Genomic DNA, 15448 nt, shown 5'->3' on the forward strand with positions numbered 1-15448 from the left:
TCACTGACCTGGGCTGCCACTTCTGACCAGGCCTTCTTTTTCTGCTGTGGTGGCCTCTTCTTGCCATCCCGCAGCATCAGAATGTCCCGGCAGGCACTCTCTACCTCCACCAGAGTGTGCAGGCACTTGCCCGAGAACCGGGGTGACAGAGTACCCACCGGGATTGCCCTCCATTCTTGCATGCCCAGTGAATGCTGAGGCCATAACTCCTGCATATTTCAATAGTCGCTCCAAGACAGCTCCCTGAGGCTCCTCAAAAGCTCTTGGTAGCCTTCAGGGAGCTGCCTCTGCTGTTTTTAAATGCCCCGCCGGGTTCGCATTGGACCCGGCACCCACCACTCTCCCGCCCCTGTTGCCAGCATATCACCAATGTCCAGGCGCGTTTCATGCTGGCCGGCCCTTAATTGGCCAGCCAGCGTGACAACGTGTTCAGGATCCAATCTTGGCCAGAAGCAGAAATCTGTATTGGGGAAGGAGGGAACACCGCCACCTGGAAGCTCTCCTCCAAGCCACTCACCATCCTGACTTGGAAATATTTCACCATTCCTTCACTGTCACTGGGTCAAAATACTGGAATTCCCCTCCTAACAGCACTGTAGGTGTACCTACACCAGATGGACTGCAGCGGTTCAAGAAGACAGCTCACTACCGCCTTATCAAGGGCAATCAGCGATAAGCAATAAATGCTGACCCAGCCAGCAATGCCCACTTCCCATGAATGAATATTAAAAAAATTCTAGATCCCAGAGTGTTGAAAAACGTAGCTATGGAGATAGCGGATGCATCGGTGATCATCTTCCAAAATTCTGTAGGTTCTGGAACAGTCCCTGCAGATTGAAAAGTAGCAAATGTCACCCCATTATTTAAGAAGATAGGGAGAGATAAAAGAGGGAACGACAGTCCTATTAGCCTTAGGTCAGTAGTAGGGAAACTGCTAGAATCTACTATAAAGGATGTGATAAATGGACACTTGGATAATAATGATCTGATTTGGTATTGTCAGCATGGATTTATGAATGGGCGATCGTGTTTGATGAACCTGGTAGAGTTTTTGAAGATATTACTAACAGAATTCACAAAAGGAGTCGGTTGGCATAGTATACTTGGATTTTCAGATGACTTTGCTAAAGTCCCCCACAGGAGGTTGGTTAGCAAAATTAAAGTGCATGGGATAGAAGGTAATATACTAGAATGGATTAAGGATTGGTTTAAAAAGACCATAAGACGTAGGAGCAGAAGTAGGCCATTCGGCCCATCAAGTCTGCTCCTCCATTCAATGAGATCAGGCTGATCTGCTAATCCTCAACTCCACTTTCCTGCCTTTTCCCCATAACCCTTGATTCCCTGACTGATTAAAAATCGACCCAGCCTCTACAGCCCTCTGTGGTAAAGAATTCCACAGATTAGCTACCCTCAGAAGAATTTTCTCCTCATCTCTGTTTTAAATAGCGATCCCTTACTCTGAGATTATGCCCTCTGGTCCTTGTCTCTCCCACAAGGGGAAACAACCTCTCAGCATCTACCCTGTCAAGACCCCTAAGAATTTTTTGTTTCAATAACGTCACCTCTCATTCTTCTAAATTCCAATGAGTACAGGCCCACCCTACTCAACCCCTCCTCATAAGAATGTCCCTCCATACCCGGTATCAACCTAGTGAACCTTCTCTGGACTGCCTCCAATGCCAGTACATCTTTCCTTAGATAAGGGGACCAAAACTGTTCACAGTATCCTAGGTGTGGTCTAACTAGTGCCTTATATGGTTTTAGCAAGACTTCCCTATTTTTATACTCCATTTCCTTTGAAATAAAGGCCAGCATTCCATTTGCCTTTTCTATTACCTGCTGAACTTGTATGCTAGCCTTTTGGGATTCATGCATGAGGACCCCAAATCTGTCTGTGCTGCAGATTTCTCCATTTAAGTGATATTTATCTCCTCTATTCATCCTGCCAAAGTGCATAATCTCACATTTTCCCACATTATATTCCATCTGCCAAGTTTTTGCCCATTCACTTAACTTGTCCATATCCCTCTGTAAGACTCTTTGTGTCATTCTCACCACTTGCCTTCCCACCTACCTTTGTGTCATCTGCAAATTTGGCGATAGTACATTCATTTCACTCATCCAAGTCATTAATATACATTGTAAATAATTGTGGCCCCATCACTGATCCCTGTGGCACTCCACTAGTTACAGGTTGCCATCCTGAAAATGCCCCGCCATATCCCAACTCTCTGTCTTCTATTAGTTAGCCAATCCTCTATCTATGCTAATATACTACCCCCAACACCATGGGCTCTATCTTATTAAGTAGCCTTATGTGCGGTACCTTATAGAACGCCTTTTGGAAATCAAAATATATTACATCTACTGGTTCCCCTTTATCCATCTTGCTTGTTACCTCCTCAAAAATTCTAATAAATTTGTCAGGCATGATTTCCCCTTCATGAAGCCATGCTGACTCTGCTTGATTAAATCATGCATTTCCAAATGTTCTGCTATTACATCCTTAATAATAGACTCTAACATATTCCCAATGACGGATGTTAAGCTAACTGGCCTATAGCTACCTGTTTTTTGTCTCCCTTTTTGAACAAGAGTGTTACATGGGCAGTTTTCCAATCCTCTGGGACTTTTCCAGAATCTAAGCATTCATGGAAGATTACTACCAGTGCATCCACTATCTCTGCAGCTACTTCCTTTAATATCCTAGGATGCAGCCCATCAGGTCCAGGTGACTTATCAGCCTTTAGCCCCATTAGTTTCCCTAGTACATTTTCTCTAGAGACAGTTATTGTATTTAACAGAGGGTAGGAATGAATAGGTCATTCTCGCGTTGGCAGGCTGTGACTAGTGAGGTACTGCAAGGATCAGTACTTGGGCCTCAGCTGTTCACAATATATATCAATGATTTGGGTGTGGGGACTAAATGTAATATTTCCAAGTTTGCAGACAACTCAAAGCTAGGTGGGAATATGTGTTGTGAGGAAGATGCAAAGCGGCGTCAAGGGGATTTGGATAGACTTAGTGAGTGGGCAATAGCATGGCAGATGGAATATAATGTGGAAAAATGCGAGGTTATCCACTTTGGTAGGAGGAACAGATATGCAGGGTATTTCTTAAATGATATGAGATTAGAAAGTATAGATGTACAAAGGGACCTGGGTGTCCTTGTCAATGAAAGCTAACATGCAGGTGCAGCAAGCAATTAGGAAGGTTAGCCTTTATTGCAAGAGGATTTGAGTACAGGATTAGAGGAATCTTGCTTCAATTGTGCAGGACCTTGGTTAGACCGCATGTGGAGTGTTGTGTACAGTTTTGATTCCCTTACCTTAGGAAGGATATCATTGCCATAGAGGAAGTGCAACGAAGGTTCACCAGACTTGGGCCCTATCGGTACTAAATTGATGGAGCTGCGGGCTGGCAAGTCTCTGGGTCCCAATGGACTACTTCCTAGGGTCTTAAAAGAAGTGGCTAATGAGGTAATCAATGTGCTGGTGTTGTTTTTCCAAAATTCGCTAGATTCTGGAAAGATTCCATCAGATTGGGAAGTAGCAAATATATCCCCTCTATTCAAGAAGGGAGGGAGGCAGAAAACAGGAAACTATAGGCCAGTTAGCTTCATGTCTGTCATGGGGAAGTTATTAGAATTAATCATTAAGGAGGTTAAAGCTGGGCACTTAGATGAGCTCAAGGCAATTGGGAAGAGTCAGCATGATTTTGTGAAAGGAAAGTCATGTTTAACCAATTTATTGGAGTTTTTTAAGGAGTAGCATGCGTAGTAATTAAAGGGGAGCTTGCAGACGTACTGTGCTTGGATTCCCAGAAGGCATTTGTTAAGGTGCCACATCAAAGGTTATTATGGAAAATAAAAGCACACGGTGTAGGGGTAACATATTAGCATGGATAGAAGATTGGCTGGCTGACAAAGCAGCGTGTATGCATAAATGGGTCTTTTTCAGATTGGCAGGATGTGACAAGTGGCATCCCACAGGTCTGTACTGGGACCTCAACTTTTTACGATTTACATCAACGACTTAGATGAGGGGAGTGAAGACCTGGCAAATGGAGTTTAATGTGGGAAAATGTGAAGTTGTTCACTTTGGCATGAAGAACAAAAAAGCAGAGTATTACTTAAATGGAGAATAGCTGAATAATTTTGAGATGCAGAGGGATATAGGTGTTCTCATACATGAGTCACAAAAAGTTAGTATGTAGGTACAGCAAGTAATTAAGAAAGCTAATGGAAAGCTATCGTTTATTATGAGAGGCATTGAATATAAAAGTAAGAATGTTATGCTTCAGTTATACAGGGCATTGGAGAGACTGCACCTCAAATACTGTGTGCAGTTTCAGTCTCCTTATTTAAGGAAGGGTGTAAATGCATTGGAGGCGGTTCAAAGGAGGTTTACTAGATTGATACCTGGAATGAGTGCGTTGTCTTATAAGGAAAGGTTGGACAGACTGGGCTTGTTTCCACTGGAGTTTAGAAGAGTGAGGGGTGATTTGACTGAAGTATACAGGATCCTGAACGGCCTTGACAAGATGGACGTTGAAAGGTTGTTTCCTCTAGTGCGCGAGTCCCAAACTAGGGGGCACTGTTTTAAAATTAGAACAGAGATGAGGAGAAATTTTTTCTCTCAGAGGCTTTTGCGACTTTGGAATTCTCTGCCTCAGAAGGTGGTGGAGGCGGGGTCATTGAATATTTTTAAGGCAGAGGTAGATAGATTCTTGTTAGGCAAGGGAATCAAAGGCTATCGGGGTTAGATGGGAATGTGGAAATCGAAACACAAGATCAGCCAAGGTATACATCAAGGTCCCTCTGTCCCTGCCCCTCCTGTAGAGGCTTTCCCTTTATTTTATACAGTCTCACCATATCTTTCCTGCCATGATCTTATTGAATGACGGACCAGGCTCGAGGTGCCGAATGGTCTACTCCTGTTCCTATTTCTTATGTTCTTATGAAAAGAGGCTGGCAGTGAACTTAAAAGGGAATCCCAAGGTCTTCTATAAGTATGTAAATAATAAAAAGGCGGTAAAAGAAAGAGTTGGGCCGATTAGGGACAGAAAAGGTGACTTGCATGTGGAGGCTGGAGAAATAGCGGAGGTGTTGAATGAGTACTTTGCATTTGTCTTTACAAAGGAAGAACTTGCTACCCAGGACAAGGTGAGAGAGGAGGTAACTGGTACACCAGAACAACTTACAATCGAGAGGAAGGAGGTGTTGGAAAGGCTATCTTTACTTAAAGTAGATAAGGTACAAGGAATGGATGAGATGCATCCAAGGGTACTGAGGGAGGTGAGAGTGGAAATTGCAGAGACACTAGTGATAATCTTCCAGTCTTTCATAGACACGGGGGAGGTGCCAGAGGTTTGGAGAACTGTGAATGTTACACCCTTGTTCACAAAGGGGTGCAAGGATAAAGCTGGCAACTACAGGCCAGTCAGTTTGACATCAGTGCTAGGGAAACTTCTGGAAACTATAGTACGGGATAAGATCAATAATCACTTAGACATGTGCAGGATAATTAAGGAAAGCCAACATGAATTCATCAAGGAAAAATCATGCTTAGCTAACTTGGAGTTGTTTGAGGAGTTAACAGAGAAGGTTGATAAAGGAAATGCTGTTGATGTGATGTATATGGATTTTCAAAAGCCATTCGATACAGTGCCACACAACAGACTTGTGAGCAAAATTCTAGCTCATGGAATAAAAGAGAAAGTAGGCACTTGGATAAGAAATTGGCTGTGACAGGAAACAGAGTAATGATAAATGGTTGTTTTTCAGATTGGAGGAAGGTTTCTCGTGGAGTTCCTCAGGGTTCAGTGTTGGGACACTTGCTCTTCCTGATATATATTAATGACCTTGACGGTAGTGTGCAGGGTATGATTTCAAAATTTGCAGATGATATGAAGATTGGAAATGTTGTCAGCTGTGATGGGGATAGCCTTGAGCTTCAAAAGGACATAGACATAATTTATTTAGCCACCTAGACATGTTGGTGAGTTGGGCAGACAAGTGGCAGATGAAGTTCAATGCAGAGAAGTGTCAGGTGATTCGTTTTGGCAGGAAAGATATGGTGAGACTGTATAAAATAAAGGGAAAGCCTCTACAGGAGGGGCAGGGACAGAGGGACCTTGATGTATACATTCATAGGTCATTGAAGATGACAGGGGGTGTTGGGAAAGCAGTTAATATAGCATATAGTATCTTAGGCTTTATTAATAGGGGCATTGAGTACATGAATAAGGAGGTTATGTTGAACTTGTATAAGACACTAGTTAGGCCTCATCTGGAGTACTGTGTCCAGTTCTGGGCGCCATACTTGTGGAAAGATGTGAAGGCATTGAAGAGAGTAAAGAGGAGATTCACAAGAATGATTCCCGGGATGAAAAACTGTAGCTATGAGGAAAGATTAGAGAGTTAGGGACACTTTTTCTCAGAGAAAAGGTTGAGAGGGGTCTTGATAGAGGCATTCAAGATCCTGAGGGCCATGGACAGGATAAATAGGAGAACCTGTTCCCACTCAAGAGAGCATCAAGAACTAGAGGGCACAGATTCAAAATAATTGGCAAAAGAAGTAAATGTGATGCAAGGAAAAATTTCTTCACCCAGAGGGTGGTTGGAGTCTAGAACAAATTTCCTGAAAGAGTGGTAGAGGCAGGTTTGATCGAGATATTCAAAAGGGGATTGGGTTGCTACCTGAAAAGAGAGAATGTGCAAGGTTACAGGGACAAGGCAGGAGAGTGGGACTAGGTGGAATGCTCTTTCAGAGAGCCAGTGCAGGCTTAATGGGCTGAATGGCCTCCCGCACTGTAAAGATTCTGTGATACTGTGAAGTGGATGATCACCCATGATTGTACTGAATGGTGGAACAGGCTCTATGGGCTGAATGGCCTACTCCTGCTCCTCTGTTCCTGTCTCCTTTTCACCATAACAATCCCTCCACACCTCTATTCCCCACCAGGATGGCTTGAAGGACTCTCCGGTTCTTGAACAAAGGCTCAATCAGTCTTCATCCAGCACCACCCTCTTCTGCCTGGCTGAACTTATTCTCACATTGAGTAACTCCTTTGACTCCACTCACTTCCTTCACAAAATGTGTTGCCATAGGTACTTACATGAGCCCTAGTTATGCCTGCCTTTTTGTGGGATAAGTGAAACATTCTTTATGCCAGGACCCCTCCCTCACTTTTTTTTCAAGTACATCGTTGACTGTATCAGTGCCACCTCCTGCTCTCACCCTGAACTGGAAAATGCCATTGACTTTTCTTTTAATTTTCACCCTTCTCTCACTTTTACATGCTCCATCTCTGACTCTTCCCTTCACTTCCTCAGTTTTTCAGTCTCCACTTCTGGGGATGGGCTATTGGCTAATATTGACTAGAAGGTCAGACTCCTAAAACTACCCTGAATGCACTTCCTCACACCATGTTTCCTTTAAGAGCTCCATTCCATTCTCCCGGTTTCTCTCTGTTGCACCTGATCTGACAATGGAACTTTCCATACCAGAGCTTCAGTTTTGTCTTCCTTTTTCCTCAACAGAAATATCCCCACCTGCACAGCGGTTAACAGGACCCCTGAGCTTCCAGTCACCTGTCATACTAATTCTGCATTTTTATTCTACCTACCAAAGTGAATAATTCCACATTTCCACCACGTTAAAGTTAATCACTTAACTGGCCTATATTCTTTGCAGCCTCTTTGCATTTTTATCATAACTTATTTAGCCACCTCACTTTGTAAGAGGGAATTGGATTATTATCTGCAATGGAAGGACATACAGGGCCATGAGGAGTGGCAAGAGATGAACTGCTCCTTTGGAGAGGCATCACAGACATGATGAGCCAAATAGCCTCCTTCTGCGCTGTACCAATTTTGTGAATGTGTATTATCAGAAAACTTAGATATATTACACTCAATCACTGATAGTTATAATGTATCAGCTCTGGGATTATACTTGTAAATCTCTTGGGCAGAATTTTCTGCCTGTCAGGCGGGCGGGCCTGACCCAATCTCTGGCGGACGGGGAGCCGATCCCCGCCAGAGAAGCGGGCCCCGCCGTCATTTTACATGGGCGGGCCAATTAAGGCCCGACCAGCGTGACGTCCGGTGGGAAGCACAATGCGCTTCCTGTGCGGGCGGGAGGGGGATTCCCCAAAAGTGAGAGTGCGCTCTTTCGCACATGCGCACAAAAGAGCACACATCTCCCTGAGGCAAAGTGCTGCCTCAGGGAGATCGCTTACACTTTTAAAAATATGAAAAATAGAGAAAAAAAAATTCCCTTACATGTTCCCCTCATGTGACAATGTCACATGAGATGGGACATGTTCATTATTTACATAATAAGTTTATTAAACTTTTTAAAACCCTACATGAAACCTCATCCCGCCGGTGGATGAGGTTTCATGTTTTTTCTATTGCCCGCTGGGGCTCCTGGCCTGCCCGCCAACCTTAAGGTTGGACGGGCAGGTCCTTTAATTGTATAATTGATCCTACCAATGGCCTCAATTGGCCCTATACAAGTTTAACATAACCATTCTTTTTCAATTCTATTCCTTTGAAGTGAACCCCAATGTTGTGTTTGACTTTTTTACTGGCTTCATTAACTTAGATTTCTACTTTTAATGATTAATGTATCTGTATCCCTTGGCTCTTCGATCCCATCTGAACACTTATGTAACCTCCTTATCCTTGCTACCAAAATGTACCACCTCACAGTTATACTGAAATGTCATCCTGTATTTCATTGCAAATTACACTAACTTAGTAGGCACTAAGTAGTACCCAAGAAGCTATGTACATGGGAGCAGGTGATTACAAATGAGCATAAATTGTGGTAGATGGAGTTCAATGTGGAGAAATGTGAGATCTACTTAAAGAGGAAGGAAGGAACAGAAAAGTGTAATTAAGAATGCCAGATGGAAAAATGCAAACTACAGTGAAATAAGAAGGGAATTCCAAACAAAATCTAAAATAACTGGGCAAACAGGAGTCAATAGATCCACAGAGAGAAATCTTCCAACATGAAATGCATAGAGTGCAAAATACGCATATTCCTATGTGGCAAAACTGGGGCAGAAAGTATTGGGTACCTTGGATAAACAATTTAAAATTAAATTGAAACATAAAAGGGAAGTGCATGACAAGTATGGATAAGCAATACTAAAGAAAATCATGAGGAAAACTGTGTAATACGGATGTGAAGTGAGCCTCAGAGCTAACAGGGAACCTGAAAAAGGGCTAGAAGATAAGTAACAGAAAAATAACGGATTTTGTGCAAATATATAAAAGATGCATCACCTCGTATAAGGGAGAAATAAAAAACCGTAACTATAACATAGTTGGTGCAACATAAGTTGTGGAAAATCTCTTAAGAATCTAATATCCACAATGAAATTACTAAATATTTACAATTATATGGTTAGTCAAGGATGGACAACACTGATTTCTTAAATATCAGCTATGTTTAACAAATTTAACAAAAATGAGGTATAACAAATGCTTCCTTTGGATACAAAATCCTTGTAACTCTCAGGGATTTGTTTAACCTCATCCGCACTTTCAGGAGTGCTTCTGCAGGGATTATGGTTAGTTAAGATGGACAACGCTGATTTGTTAAATGTCAGCCATGTTTGATAAATTTAACAAAAATTAGGTGGATGTAATTTATATCTGGGCTCCGTGCGCATGCCACTGCCTGCAACAGAACTCTGTGCTCAGCCCAAGGGAACTTGCACACCAACTGAATTCTACCCCACACACTCATTTCCAAATCCCCCCATCTAAAATCCTGGCCAAGTCATACTTGTCTTTGAAGATTTGCTGTGCAATCTTCTGTTCCTTCTTCTTGCCTGAATCTTGCAGAGTGAAAAGCTTCTTTAATTGCTCCAAGGATACCTGGCAGGAGCCAGCCAGTTCCTTGGGCCTGTTCAACATGTTCTTCAGGTGAGAGTCTATGGGAGGCAGAGGCTTATCTGGTTGAAATGCTTTGTAATGAAGACCCTGTAAGAAATCACAAGAACTTTGTATTCCATCAGATATCCAAAAACAAGTTTGAAGCTTTTTAGTCTTTGCTGGACAAACACCAGTTGGTTAAATCTAACTAACAAATATAAACTCGATTATGCCTGGCTTTAACTTCATCATCTGAATGCAATGATCTCTCTAAATTTTCTTTGTGTGCAGCCTATTTCAATGCACGGTACCTTTGAAGAGTCTGAGCAAATGCAGTATCTTAAAGGGGACAGCTTGTGAGCATTCTTCATGATTGCTGGGGGCCTATGCACTTGTGCAGTTTAAAGCAATCATTGGTGAACGTTCCCTAAAGCGGACCTGACTACAGAACAACTGGGTTCTAAAGGATCTGAACCAAAGCATTAAGCTTTCATCAGAAATATGACAAATTAGCATTAGTCACTTTTTTTGTTTAACTGTACTGCTCGTTATTTTAATTTATCACTTTCAAAATCACATAAAATCAGTACAATTATAGCATTTAGATGAACAGCATGACTGTTTTGGGGGAGTGTGTCATATCTGTTAAGAGAGAGGGGAAGAGGGACTAGCTAGTGTTACGTTACCAAGTAATAGTAACAGAATTTTACCATTAACTGTTTGGAAATGGATTTTAATGTCACTGATAGCTCTAATGACTAAAACAATGTGTTTATTCCTGCTGATATCAGCTGGGCCACAACCACAAAACCATACAAGGAAGGGGATGAAGATTTCTGCCTAAATGGAAAATAACGAGGTCAAATCTTTTCTCTCAGAGGGTAGTGAGTGTTTGGAACTCCCTTCCTGAAAAGGCAGTGGAAGCAGAGTCTTTTTAAGGCAGAGGTAGATAGATTCTTGATAAACAAAGGGCTGAAAGGTTATCGGGGACGGCGGGAGTTACAATCAAATCAGCCATGATCTTAATGGATGGCAGAGCAGGCACGAGGGACCAACTAGCCTACTCCTGCTCCTAATTTAAATGTTCTTAAGTATATAATTTAAAAACTAACTTTAATAACTAACTAAACCACTGGAGAACACCCCAGACCCACTATTGGCTATTGTCCAGTGGCCTAATTTCTCTGTCCACCTCAACCGAGCAAGCTCACTCATCTTTCTGAAAGCCAGCCTGGTGTTTCTAGTGTTTGCACTGACTTTTTCACTTCTTAGAATTTTAAATCTTATATTACGATCACTACTCCTAAGGTGCTCTCCTACATTTAACTCATCTACACAATCTATTGCATTGCTCAAAAGCAGATGCAGCAACACCTCCACTCTGTCAGTTGATTAACATCCTGCTCAAGGAAAGAGTCCTGCATGCACTGCAGGAATCTTCTTTCTTTTACTCCACTTAGTCCCACACTGTGCCAATTGATTAGATAATTAAAATCTCCCAGAATGATTTATTCCTTCCTATTCTTCTCTCTAATGTTACTCCAGATTTCCTCTTCTGTTTTCTTCCCACAATTTGGAAAGGTGTGATACACACCAACTAGTGGAACATGACCTTTTTTAATCTTTCGAGCACCAACCACTTTGACTGTATCTTGCTCCTTCTCGACATCACTCTCTGTACAGCTTGTATTCCCTCTTTTATCAGAATTGCCAGTCCACCTCTATTCTTATTTTTTCTATCCCTCCTAATTAAATTAAATTCTGTAGCACTTTTAGATGTATTTTTTTCTTTTTATTGATTGGTTATTAATACATTACAACTCTGAACCTGCTTATTTTAAATATGACTTGATCTTGAAGCTCAACATTATATCTCGAGGATGTTCCACATGTCCTCCATTGAAGACTTTCTGAACAATGAATTTGCCTCTGTTGTTCCCTCATTTCTTTGAAGTTAGTCCTTTCCAAGTTGTGTGCCAGGCTCCTAATCTCTTGTTTACAAGTCACACCCACCGAGGTTTAGAACTTATTTTACCTGGAACAGCCGCTGAAAATGAGGATTGGGAACTCTACTGACTTTGAAGAGGTCTTCCATTTCTTCCCCATCATCCACCACCAAACTCATAGAGTTGATCAGAGCATCCACAGCTGATAACTGTTCCTCTGTTAGGCAAAAGAACCACCAGGGAGATGAGGATACTTTTTTATGTAGGAATGTATTGCTTGAAAGTGCAATGAAAGCAGATTCAATGGTAACTTTCAAAAGTGAATTAAACAAACACTTGAACGAAAAAAAACTTAGTGAAATGGGGCAATGTAACAAATTGGATAGCTCTTTCAAAGATGAATAATGGACCAAATGGCCTCCTCCTGTGCTGCATAGTTCTACAATTCATTCCATAATGAATTAACTTTCGGCAAGATCCAAGTCCAATTAGACTAACTGTACCAAACTTAACTCCCTCCGCAGATTAATACCTCAGTATTGAGTACCAAACAGAAAAGAACATTTCTATATTTGCTGAAAACAAGTCTCCCTGTTTAAAAAAAATCATCCTCAACATCCTGAAACATAAAGTTTAGAAATTGTTTCTTCACTAACACACGTAGGTTAGAATTCTCCTTCTAGCTCCATAGTTACCATATTTCTCAATACTGTCATCTTCTGACACTGTCCCATCTCCAAACTTCCTTTCCTCTCCAAAGTCCTTGAATTTGTTGCTGCCTCCCAAATTTCCATGTAGTAACCTCACCATTCAGGATTAAGTTCTTGCCTCAGCACTGAAATTTCCCTCGAAGTTACAACCTTTTACAGCAGTGAATTCAGGATTGTTCAATGACACCATCCTTTTCCCCTGTTCAGCTGGGTGAGACTGCTCGCATCTATTTTCATTCCTATCTATCCAGCCATAGCCAGAAAAACACCTGCAATGGCTTCTCTTCCCATTTACACCATCACATCTGGAATCCCCCAAGGATCCATCCTTGGCCCCCACCTATTTCTCGTGTACATATTGTCCAGCAGCAAAATCATCTGAAAACATGTCAGTTTCTATATGCTCACTGACAACACCCAGCCTACCGCACCACCACATTTCACGACCCATTCACTACCTCTGATTAGTCACAATACTTGTCTGACATCCAGTAATGGATGAGTAGAATTTCCTCCAATTAAATATTGATAAGACTCAACCCATCATCCCCATTTATGGTCTCTGCCACAAAATCCATTCCCTAGTCACTGACTCCATCCCTTTCCCGGGTCGCTGTCTGAGACTGAACCAGACTTTTCATAACTTCTGTTGAAGGGTCATGTGGACTCGAAACGTCGACCCTTTTCTTCTCCACCGATGCTGCCAGACCTGCTGAGTTTTTCCAGGTAATTCTGTTTTTGTTTTGGATTTCCAGCATCTGCAGTAGCTTTTTGTTTTTATTTTCATAACTTTGGTGTCCTATTTAACCCAGGATGAACTTCTAACTATATATCCTCTCCATCACCAAGACTGCCTACTTTCACCTCCCTAACATTACCCATCTCCACCTCTGTCTTGGAACATATTCATATGAGGGCTCTGGACAGAGCAGATAGGGAGGAGCTGTTCCCATTGCAGAAGGTTCGAGAACCAAAGGACACAGATTTAAGGTAATTGGAGAAAGAAGCAATGGCGACATGAGGAAAAACTTTTCACATAGCAAGTGGTTAGGATCTGAAATGCACCACCTAAGAGTGTGGTGGAGGCTGATTCAATTGGGGCATTCAAAAGGGAACTGGATCATTATCTGAAACAGAAAAAATAGGCAGAGTTACGGGGAAAAGGCCAGGGACTGGCAATAAGTGAATTCCTCCTGCAGAGGGCCTGCGCAGTCATGATGGGCCAAATCACCACCTTCTGTTAATTGTAAAGATTAAGGCTTAATGTATACAGGTGGGGACGACTCATTGCATAATTGCTTCTGCACATATAAAGAGACACTTGCCCCTTTAAGGGGCTGTTAATTAGTTTGTTTGATTATTAGTTTATTTTATTTTTCTACTCAAAAGAGTATAAAGAGACACTTGCTTTATTTGTTTAACATACTTTCAAAAGAGTATAAAGAGACACTGGTCGTGATTGTAGAACTTGGAGCTAGACATTTGTAATTTTTCACTTCATGAATATATCTAAAACTGAGCAAAGATTGACTTCTGGCCTCCTCCTTCACCAGAGAGGTTTAGCAAATATTCTATGGGAAAAATTTCCCCCCTGTTTTTGGTGGGTGGGCAGGAGTGGGTAGGCACACTTCCTATCGGCGCCCCCAATTGAGGGCGCGCCGCCATTTTACGTGGGCAGGCCAATTAAGGTCCTCCCAGCGTGATGACCGCCAGGAAGCGCTATGCGCTCCCTGTGCGGGTGGGGGGCTTGCGCACAAAAGAGTGCACTCATCTCCCTGAGGCTAAGTGCTGCCTCAGGGAGATTGGCACCAAATTTAAAAATGGTAAAGGTGCAAGAACAAAATTTCCCTGACATGTCCTCTCATGTGACACTGTCACATGAGTTGGGACATGTCCATCACTTTAAATCAAACATTTATTAAATTTTTAAAAACCCTCATGAAACGTCATCCTACCTGTGGATGAGGTTTCATGCTTTTTCTGAAACCCGCCAGGGCTCCAGGCCTGCCCGCTAACCCTAAGGTTGGATGGGCAGGTCCATTAATAGGCCGTTGACAGGTCGGCGGGCGTGCAGCTGATTCAGCTGCGCCCCTACTGACCGGAAAATTGAAATGACACGGGGTGACGTCAGGACTTCCCACCCGACCCCCAGTTTGCCGACCTAAAGATCCTGCCCTATGATTCTATGAGCTGCTCAAACCTCAGCCACACTTTTATTCCCTTTAAGTTCGATTATTCCAAGGCTCTTCCAGCTGGTTTCCAATCTATCCATAAACTTGAGTTTATCCAAAACTCTACTGCCCATATCCAGACTTACCCCAAGTTCTGCTCACCCATCATTCCATGCTTATTGATTTATATTGGCTCTAGGTCTAGCAGCAGTTAAAACTAAAAATGTTCATCCTTGTTTTCAAATCCATTCATGACCTCCTCCTTCCCTATCTCTATAACCTCCTCCAGACCCACAACTCGAGTTCTCCGCATTCCTCCAATTCTGGTTTCATGTGCCTCACCCAGTCCTTTCGCTTCACCATTCTTCAGCTGCCTTTGTCCCAAGTACTGGAATCCCTCCTAAACCTCTCCGCATCCCTATGTTCTCCTTTAAGGCATAAGAACGTAAGAAACAGGAGCAGGATTAGGCCACTCGGCCCTTCAAACTGCTCCACCATTCGATACAATTGTTGTTGATCTATCACAACTCCACCCTTTTGCACTATCTCAATGTCCCTTAAATCTCTTAATATCCAAAATATACCGGTCACTGCCTTGACACAGCCTTCTGGGCTAGAGAATTCCAAAGATCCAAAATTTTTTGAGTGAGGATATTTCTCATCTCTGTCCTAAATGGCCAACCCAATATTCTGACACTGCGACTCCTTGCTCTAGATTCCCCA

At 42.4% G+C, this 15448-nt stretch overlaps 1 protein-coding gene across 2 annotated transcripts in view; it reads right to left on the reverse strand.

Moving 5' to 3' along the window:
- The window catches only part of LOC144686921 (X-ray repair cross-complementing protein 5-like), a 203304-nt gene that overhangs the window by 57149 nt on the left and 130707 nt on the right, over nucleotides 1-15448 (reverse strand). For both annotated transcript variants that reach the window (XR_013578020.1, XM_078552767.1), the window contains exons 13-14: nucleotides 11934-12061; nucleotides 9810-10006 (exon numbers count right to left, since the gene is read on the reverse strand). Coding sequence is in view for 1 of the 2 variants with exons in the window: in XM_078552767.1 (XP_078408893.1) it covers nucleotides 9810-10006; nucleotides 11934-12061 (325 nt within the window). In the remaining variant the exon portion in view is untranslated. The remainder of the gene's footprint in view (nucleotides 1-9809; nucleotides 10007-11933; nucleotides 12062-15448) is intronic.

This window comes from Cetorhinus maximus, chromosome 11 (genome assembly GCF_964194155.1).
Source record: "Cetorhinus maximus chromosome 11, sCetMax3.hap1.1, whole genome shotgun sequence".
NCBI lineage: Eukaryota > Metazoa > Chordata > Chondrichthyes > Lamniformes > Cetorhinidae > Cetorhinus > Cetorhinus maximus.